Raw genomic sequence first — 10,461 nt, forward strand, 5'->3', positions numbered from 1 at the left:
GTTAAAGAATACACTTTACACTCAGTCGCGTTCCCACCCGAGTAATGGCAACAATCTCTCAATTGTACGTCTACCAATTTGCTCCCAATGTCTGAGCAGTTTCCTAAGTATATCTACAGCGATCAGATTTCGACTCATATCCTGGTCTCTTTCTATTCTGCCCAGCGTAATATGTACGAGCCAACAGTGTTGCGAGTCAGATAAACGCAACAGAAAAGAACTCCTACCAGAAAGAAATAGAGTCATAAGTCACCAGCTGAGTTTACCTAATATAAAAAACAGTAAATGTTAAAGTCTACCATTTAGCATATAAACTGGTTTTAAATTAATATCATTACCTCCGAGTTTCCGATGCAGTTAGAATGCAGGTCAGTCAAAAGATGCGTCACTCGCTACCGAATGCTTTGAGCTTTCACCCGTAGTTTCCGAATTCTAATACGTAAGTCGATGAATCAACATAAGATAGGAGAGTTAAGAACATTCAAGAATAGCTACCACGGTCACCACCAGTGATTATCTAGATCCGGAGCAAGCTAGGGAACACAAGACCAGGGCATGGCATCGGATGCTGGACAGATCGTCTAAATACTGAGATAGAGGAACGACATCACTGTGGGTCCAGACCAGCTGATCGCGATCACATGCTAATAGCAGAAGTGACCATGGAAAGACGTTTAAATCGTGCTCTACAACTGGTTTACTTTTTATTTTTATGTTACCTTCTTCAATTTACTAAAAGTTTAGATTACAGATATACTTTACATCATCAACAAATCTTGCTGGGAGCAACTCATGCAACGACGCAATGCCACTGGCGGCGGGTTTTGCACATACAGAGCATTCAACAACCCTTAAAGAGCTCATAGAACCAATCAGCCAGGGCAAATCAGGGGGAGAAGAAAGTACTGAAGAAGCCTATCTTATCTATGACGCCCGATCTGTTTTTAAAAAATAATGAATAAATATTCATCCAAATCACAAATCTTACACCAAACTCTGTGGACATTGTGTTACTGTTTTGTGTTGGATCTGCTACATCCTTATACAGATCTCGGTACTACTGTTATCTGTTTATGCACTTGAATATTATTACACTGAGAACATCCCATAAATCATGTCCATTTTAGCGCGTGTTTGTGCAATCCTACTTCACACGGTGGCATCGCAGCCGACTACTCGGTGCGAATGAAGCCATTGACAGTCCTCACCACAATACATTCTATTCAATACGTTCCATTATCAGTCCTTAATTTGAATCAGTCAAGTTTCTACTGGTTTCTCCGAAGAAAACACTATGGAGAGTGGACTCGCGTACCCAACAATTAACAAAATCTGACGAATCGTCGGTTTCCTTAATACACTATATAATGATCGATGCATAATGGTTGCATGATGGATGCAGAACTGCCACTACTAGAAGACTATGTGAATAGAAGCGAGGGAACAAGTGTGCAGGGGACCAATGGAAGATTTTCTGCAGCATGAAGAGACTAAGTAATAAGTGGAAGCCCCACACCGCTCATCGGTAAAAATATAAGTACGGATTCCTGCAACAGTTGCTTTAAAAGAGAATTAACTTGCATGTAGTGGGTGTTTGATACTATGTATCTTGTAAGCTTATAGTTAGGGTGCTCAGGTGAGTCCTGAACCATCGGAGTTTTGTTTGTCGTCGTCCATCATGCTTCTTCATGGTTCTTCATCATTTAATACCATCATCACTACTATTGGTGTAGTTTTGCTACTTGTTGGCTGTGCCACCTTTGTCTCTGTCTCTTTCCTTCTGTCATACCTCTGTTCCTTTCTCTGTCCTCTCTCTCTGTCTGTCTCTCTCGTCTCATCTCACCCCAACTGGTCAAGGCAGATGACCACCCACCTAGGAGCCGGGGTCCCCCTGTCCTAGGTTTCCCCTGCCTCTTAAAAGGAAGTTTTTCCTTGCCACTGTCGCCAAGTGCTTGCTCATGGTGGTACTGTTGGTCTCTGTGTAAATGTTAAAAGGAGTTCTCAGCCACATCAAGAAGACTCTCCAAAAGGCATATCTGTGTCAAAAACCACGGTAAGGAGAGGACTTCACAAGAATAACTGCGGAGTTTTAACCACAAGATGCAAACCACTTGTAAAACTGAAGAACTGAATATCCAGGTGACAGTTCGCAAATAATTACCTCTGAAAACCTGCAGAGTTCTGGAACAAGATCTTATGGACTCATGACACATAAACCTCTGGCAGAGCAGGGGGAAAGAGAAGAGTGTGGACGAGAAAAGGAACAGCCCATTATCTTATGCACACAAACGTCTGTAATACACAGCAGAGGTAATGTAATGGCATGGGCCAGTTAGTGGGCTGCCAGTGGAAGTGCCTCCACATTCTGAGGTGTACAGAGCAATCCTATCCGCTCACATTCAACCCAGTGCCTCACATCTAACTGGACGGTGCTTCACACTGCAGCAGGACAATGACCCAAAACCCAAAGCGACCAAATACTTTTTCAAGACCAAAAAGTGGAATGTTCTTGAACTACAAGCAGGAACTGAAGACAGTTGCAGTAGAGTCCTGACAGATCAACACCAAGGAACTTCAAATATGATGCTGTAGGTGCACCTCTCATGTCATTTCTGGATGTTCAGGTCTCAAATATGCAACATCTTTAGCATTATTCATTAGCCTTTCAAAATACAGAGTGGGTGGTTACCATTTTGAAATGGTTGCAGTTTGGAAACGTGTAGATGTAACTCAGGGTTAGAGCTAGGGTTAGTTAACTTAAGTACATTACTCTAAAGAAATTAAGTTTTGGTTCACATGTGACACGAACAGCGGTCTAAAGCGGATTAAAGTCCTGTGTTTGAGTTATCCATCCATCCCACCACCTCCATGTATACTACATCATCTAACTTAATCTGCAGCTACAACTACTCACAGTAATTCATCACACACAAAAACAAAGAAACGTTAACTTTAGTTTATTCACACATTTTGTTTTTTTTTACATTTGAAAATCTGCATATTCTGTACATTCAGTAGTTAATGGTGTGGAAGACTTACAGCCATTTGATAGCCACATAAGACATGTATGAAGTGTTTCCCTGACTGTGACAACCAAAGTCTGCTGAGGAACTGATTGGAAAAGGCAGTCAATGTATGACAGACTTATTCACACACAATACAAAAACTGCTGCTGCAAAATGGCATTTGTATCAAATCCAGAATCAGGTAGAGAAAAATGGACTGAATGGAACATGAAACAGAACTGACGTGCTGGAGAATATTCTGGCACGAGGAACACTGTGTAACCTTCAGTGTTTATTTTCACTCAGATCTCGAAATACTGCATTATAAAAATGATCAGTGAGCCAAAAGGGAGGGAGCTGCATCCAGAATGTATCATCAAAAGAATGAGCAGAAACAGTCAAATCAACTGGATTGAAGACATCAGTAAAACTACTTCTGAACAGACATCAAAAACCCAGGCCATATGCAACATTACAAAAACTGCCTAGCTCAACAAACACTCCTGGTTTTGTTATAGTTCCATTCCAGTGGCTGCCTCTTCTAGAGGACACAGCCTACAAAAGTCTGTAATTCAGAGGACTGAGGGCTACTGGACTGAACCTGTGCACCCAAAAAGACACTCTAGCCTCACAAAGACAAACTAATTCATGTGATCCTTCTCAAAATCAAAGGAGGTCTCAAATGGCTGACATCTACACATTACAATGATCTACACCTTCCCTGTATGTCACATTTTGTGAGATTGGGGTGGCATGGCCCAGAAGGCAGAGTGGTCGTCTAGTAATCTAAAGGTTCCTGGTTTGATGGGCTCCTCAGATAGGCCTTTTGCACCAGGAAACCAACTCTGATCCTTGTTTTACACCACTCAGAGCACTTTGACCAAATATAAATTGGTTCAGAACGTGAAAAGTTGGTTCCAAGCTGAACCAAACTAGCAGCTTTACCTTGGGAACCAAAGTTGATTGTGCAACACCCTCTGTTGATGATGCATCCTTGATTACAATGGTTCTGCTCAAAACACGGGCTGGTTCGCTAGATAGCACCAAGGTTCCAAACATCTTGGACGGAACCAGTTCATGAACCAGAGATAATTTGGTGGGGAAACACAACAAAATAGGCCAGTTTGCACGCCTAGTTTTGAAATGTTTGGAGCATTTTGACCAAAAATAAATTGGTTCCAAGCTGGACCCAAAAAATAGCAGGTTTTCCTTGGGAACCAAAATGGGCGTGTCATATTCTACAAGCTGTTGTGCATTGTACTGTTGAGCATTGAACCGTTTCAATAACCAGAGCTTATCTGATGGAAAAACAGAAAGAGTGTGTCAAAGTGTCCTTGAGCAAGACACTGACCCTCTAACCTATCCTAATGAGCAGTTGGCACCTTGCAAGGCTGCTGGCCATCAGTGTGTGAATGTAAGCATGTGTTGTAAAGCACCTTGAGTGGTCGGTAGACGGGAAAAGCGCTACATAAATGCAGTCCATTTATCATTTAATAAAATCTTGGTGCAATTTTTCAATTCTGTCAATTGAAATGATACTTTCTGACTACACAATGGCCCATGTGACATAAAGTTCATCATCAGAGTGTGCAGGCTTTATGCGGACACCTGTGTACCTTCGATTTGTTGTGACTGCACAGAGTGTCCGCACAACCACTACACTACAAGAACAAGTCTTCGCATGTGTGGAAGTGTCTTCCAAACGGACTCCAGAAAGCAGTAATAAACAAAACCAGTATGCACCTGTTCATGTGTGCATCCCTTTGGGAGTATATTCAGGCCTTTAGTCATAGCGCTGACAAAACGTAATAAAAACTTTCAGGCTTAGAAAGTTGTGTTAGACTGTGTATTCTGTGTTATTTCATGCTGTATTCTGATGGGCAGCAGTCACCTTGTGAATTTGGTCCTCGGTCCTTAATCACTTGTTGATAAACCTACCTCAGAGTGAAATTTACGTCCTGTGTTTTGGATTAAAGGTATCCTGTGGAGTTTTTTTTACCTCTAGTAGTGCTATGGAGCAGTCGCTTTTATGAGTGAGTCCCATTATATTGTTTAGTGCGCAGGCACAAGGATGAACATGCAAGGGCAGAGGAGTGGCAGTAATGCTAATGAAACGCAAAACGTGCCACCAAAGGCAAAGAAAAGTGCTGGCTGGTAAACATGGACCTAGACAATGGAGGGTTCAAACTTAAAAAAAAATGGCTTTGCAAATGTTCAGAGGAAATAATGCACAACATTTTAGGGCTACAACTAACGATTATTTTCATTATGGATTAATCTGTTGATCATTTTCTCGATAAATCCCTAGTTGTTTGGTCCAGAAAATGTTGAAACGTTGTTCAGTGTTACCTAAAGCCAGAGTTGACATCCTTAAATGTCAATTTTGTTTTGTCCAGGACTAAAGAAACCAGAAAGCATTTGGGAAGGTGAAACAAAATAATCTGGACATTTCTTCTTAAAAAATGTCTCAAAACGATTGATTGATTATCAAAATAGCTGGCGATTAATTTAATGGTTGGCAGCTAATCGATTAATTGACTTATTGTTGCAGCTCTACTAAACACATTTGTTAGAGCTCGAGGATACACACTGCATTTTGGTGAGTAACACTGAATGTAAAAATACCTTTTGTTTGTTTACACACAAACTCCACAGGACAACTTTAACGACCAAAGATTTCACAACATTTTCCTCAAAACAGGCAACTGCTGTTGGAAACATTTCCAGGCCATAGAGTAAAGGGGCCTTTAGGAACTGACTGTGCCCTTTACATTCAGGGAAGAGTAGGCTGCATTTGGAGGAGCCTTTAAAATAGGACGGGTCCTGTCAGGCTGTTACTGTTATTCAGTCTGAAAGGCAGACTTTGATGGAAGCAGCCCCTGAAATGGGAGACAGGAGTGTCATTTATGATTGTTGTCTTTTAGTTATTCATAAAAAATATATATATTTAATGCAACTCCCCTGACCTCCACACTCACTCTCTTTTCCTGTGTTAACACACTTGTAGTCTTGTCTTAAACTTTTTTAATATTTTTTATCCAATTTCTGTCGACCTGCATAGAGCACGCAGTTTCAAAATGTGCATTTTTCACAAAATTTCCTGATACAAGGCTACAAACAAACATGCAAATTTAAATATGAGAATGACACTGACATGTTGATGCAGGTGAACATTGTTAGAATAGGATTCGTTTTAGGAAACCAAGTTTTAGGTGCCACAAAATTCCACTACGCATTTTAAACACATGCAGAGACCAAGAAAAAAATTATTTGCTGTGGCACGGGCATTATTTAAACCCCAAATCCTACATTTTATTCTAAATTGTCAAAATGAAAAATTCACAGTTTAATCTCCACAACAGAGTTACCTGCAAGAGATGATGAACTTTAAGAAAGCACCCAACATTTCTGCCATAAAAATCAAAGAACACTTGATCTTGATTCCAAATTATTCTTATAGAACAGAGTATTTGAACTCAGACACACAAAAAAAAGAAATACTTGAGTCACACCAAACATATCACAATACTTTCCAAACTTTAAATACATTAAGAATACCAGAGATCATTGCTTAAATAAATTCTACAAAAATATCTGTTGTACATGTAACATATTTACATTGACTGTAGCTTCTAGTGATTGAGTGTCAGTGTTATCCAAACCAAACCGCTTCAGTGAGTAAATTTGGTGCTTTCAGAACAGAATTCTATCACAGTGCACTCACTCAACTCAAATGTACTACATATAGTGTAGAAATGGATAACGTAAGTTGATTGATGCAGAACAATTTCACTGTTCAACTGATAGTATCAAATTATCCAAGCATTACACTTAAAGCTGCAGTAGGTAACTTTCATTAAAATAACTTTTTGTCATATTTGCTGAAACTTTCATGCGACAACATGAGACAGATAATCTGTGAAACAATCAGGTTCCTCTGGCCCCTCCTAGTGCCCCTAATGGTATTTGAGCCAAGAAAGATATAAAGACGCTTTGGGTTGGAAGATTGAAGATAGGTGATTGTTGAATCTCATTCCCAGCGGTATTTGACAATCTTTCCTGGTTGTTATTGGTTGTTTTTGTTCAGGCCCGGATGATTCTTGCACATTTTATCCGTCTCATGTTTCAGTAAATATGACAAAAAGTTATTTTTATATACAAGTTACCTACTGCAGCTTCACAAAGGAAGATTTGTCAGTTTTCAACCAGCTTAGTATCATTAAAATGTTGCTAGTATATGCAAATGAACAGTGTTTCACTTCCTCCATGTTGTCTGCACCCAGAGCTCCCCGCTCAGTTGCTGACAAAAGTCCTCCGACTGTCAGTGGCTCTAGAGCTGTTCCAACTGCAGATTGTATTTCTGCATTCTGTGCATGCTCGCCTCCACGGACAGTCGGATTAAGTGAGGCAAAAGTCCTGAGGAGCCCTAGGTGCATGCAACATGGACAGGGTTCCTACTCGTTTTAAGAAATTATTCTCCTGGACTATATCTTGACAATAAAAGGATCCCTCACAAATATAATAATATAATAAAATTTGCTGGTAGGCCTAGTAAACCCTACTTTTATTTCTTCTTGTTTAATGATGCAGGGCTCATGATGAAGTGTCTCAGGTTCATTACAGATAGTTGGTCAGATTGCTTTTGTGGCTGTTCTCACCACATACGATCTTTCTGCTGAGGTCTCTATAAAAAAAGATTCAGTTAACATTGCTGCGCATGTATTTATCAACCACTAAACCCAGTTTAAATGTGATCATTATAAGGCTGCATGCGTGTAGATATGACCATCTACAGCATTTCCACTGGGTTTCTTTCAGAAAACCACGCGTGGAATAGACTTGATGCCAAAAAGGGCATTCTACTCGGTTCTACTTTTCTCTTACGCTTTAAAGTGTTATACTGCGCAGCCTATCCTACCAACAGTCAAATTTCAAACAAAATATGCATCCAGGTTTACAGAGACGACCAGAGTTAGCAGCTAAAATACAATAAACATTTTACATAGATTATTTACAGGATATGTGGCCACTCTAATCAAATTTCAAGTGTTTCGATGACTGAAAAACTAGTCTCAAAATGCCGAGGTTGTCCAGGATGCTTGGGAACCCTGATGGAGGGAGACAAATATTGTTCATTTGCAAAACTTAATGAATGTCATGTAATGTAACGTAATGATACCAAGTTGGTTGAAAACGTTTCCCAAATCAAAGTCCAAAATCATTTTAACTGCATGTTAAATTCTTGCCTGTCATTATGAAATAAAAATGTATTGATGCAAGTTATTCTTGCATATCAGATATAAACGTCTTTTAAAGACACACCCTGATTTTGTTACAGCACCCTGTAGCAGCAGTAAACCATCAACTTCAGTTACTGTCAGTTGAGTTCTAATGCATCAGAAGTGAGCTGGGACGAAGTTTCATAGCCTGATAATCAACGATGGACTTCTGTCAGGTCAAAGATTTTGTTTGGTTATTTTTTATAAACTGTAGTGAGCTTGTTTTAATCTTATTTGAGCTTTATTTTACATGTTGTGGCTACTGTAGTCCTGACTGAGACTGTCTCAGTGTTGTGACAGATTACCTTACTGCCCACATCTTCCAGTCATCTGCAGCTTCATGTTCTCTCTTCTTTCTGTTCATAGCAGAGTTACATAAACTAACACTGCTTTTCTCTTTTAACATAACAAGTTGATGGAGATCCACATTGCTTATTTCAGCTGCAAAGCTCTGATGGGTCGACTGTCTCTCCAACTGTCAGGAGTGGCTGTCCATGGGCACAAAATGAGTGCTATTTACTTAATAAATCATTGAACAAACTGGAGATGAGGGTGGTGATTTAGAGTTTTGACCCCGGGGCTATTTTGGGATTTACGCTTGCTTGGGTGATAAAACAAAATCAGGGAGTTTACCATGCAGAGGTTTTTAAAGCTAGCTCAAAGAAGCTCAGCACTTTGAAGATTATGAGTCAGAAAGAAAGTCTTCATCACTGCAGCAGTTTGAGTTCAGCTTCATATAGCTTGGTTAAAAAATAAAAAAAAAATGGGAGGGCATTAAAATAAACTCATTGGCAAGTATGCACTTGATGACAATCTGACCCAGCAAGGATAACATTGTACACATTTTGACTATTGTTAATAATGCTAACTGTACTAAAAATGCTATCTGCAGTCAAATGAGGTTTTCTTTTGCCCACAAAAACCATAACCGTTCCTCACATGAGGCGCGCCGTTGCCATCCTTCAGCAACTGTTCTAGCTGTAAAAAAAGGCTGAACAGGAGCAGAGACCTCTACTTTTTAATGTGTTGAACTGGACGAACAAACTGGACTAACCATCCTTCAGATCAGACCTGTGGACATTTCTTCCAGACAAGGAGCATAGTGATTGCATAGTCTTTATAAATGATAGCCGAGAGTTTTTAAGTCACCCTCTCCTCTTCTGCTGTTGTTGCGTTCACACATTGTCGAACTTGTGTTTTAAATAGTCTTTCATAACCTTTGCGATTGGTAGATCCTCCAAGAATTTCAAGCTTTGAAGGCCAATGCAGTGACGGATTTTTATTCGACACAAGTCTTGTAGAGTCCGAGGTTGTCCTGAAAAAGGAACAGAAACATTTATTACACAGTGGAATGAAAGGTGACAGCAGCCTGAGTAATCAATCAGTGGCTATTTCCAGATAGGTTGGTATTAGGTTTAATGTCTTCTGATTAGTAAAAAATCAACTAAACTAAAAAAAAGTTCTACAATCAGTTTTGTGCTTAGCTAATTTACATACTGGTTATGGAAGAGAAAAAACGTTAAAGCACCATGTGTGCCATTAAAAAAAATTTAGTGTACTTCTTCTAGTGGTAGTATCAACAAAAAAAACTGCCATCGCTAACCACCATTTGAAGACCTCAAAGCTGTACATCCATTATGAAGCTTAAATGTCCCTCTTTCTGTTTCCAAATCAGTTCCCTAAATCACTCAGCATCTACTCTGTTATCAGCTGTATGCAAACAGATGGGAAGAATCCCCTTGATTCCAGGAAGAGATCTGTGACAGAGATCGGTCTGACGTAGGTACTCATGTGCCAACGACACACTTTTCTTCCTTCACCACAGAAAACACCTATAAGCTGAGACCAGGGGATTGATCATAACAAACCATTTCCATGGACTTCATGATGCTCGGAAGACATTTCAATCCAAGGCCCATACCATTCCATTCACCTTCACTATACTGGGATGGAGGCACAAGTCCAAACATCCACCTAACAGTGCCTGCATGCCTCAATGTCTGTGTTTCCATCCAAATGTATCGCAAATCTTAAGATAATTCTGAGTAATTCGGCAGAAGAAAATGCAAGTGAGTGCTTGTTTACATTCCATACCTTTATGCAAAAACTGGCCTCAGGTAGCGTTTTGCCTTTTTTTATATGTTTAATAGATTTTGAAGATCACAAATCTAGACTTG

The 10,461-nt window shown here is 39.8% G+C and overlaps 1 protein-coding gene across 2 annotated transcripts in view; it reads right to left on the bottom strand.

Moving 5' to 3' along the window:
- Nucleotides 1–2,941: 2,941 nt before the first annotated feature.
- Nucleotides 2,942–10,461, bottom strand: part of asb7 (ankyrin repeat and SOCS box containing 7) — a 16,649-nt gene continuing 9,129 nt past the window's right edge. For both annotated transcript variants that reach the window (XM_035651807.1, XM_035651806.1), the window contains exon 5: nucleotides 2,942–9,599. In XM_035651807.1, the coding sequence (XP_035507700.1) occupies nucleotides 9,460–9,599 (140 nt within the window). In that variant the 3' untranslated portion in view covers nucleotides 2,942–9,459. The remainder of the gene's footprint in view (nucleotides 9,600–10,461) is intronic.

Source organism: Morone saxatilis, unplaced genomic scaffold (assembly GCF_004916995.1).
Source record: "Morone saxatilis isolate NCDOM2014 unplaced genomic scaffold, NCSU_SB_2.0 Contig11, whole genome shotgun sequence".
Lineage (NCBI taxonomy): Eukaryota > Metazoa > Chordata > Actinopteri > Moronidae > Morone > Morone saxatilis.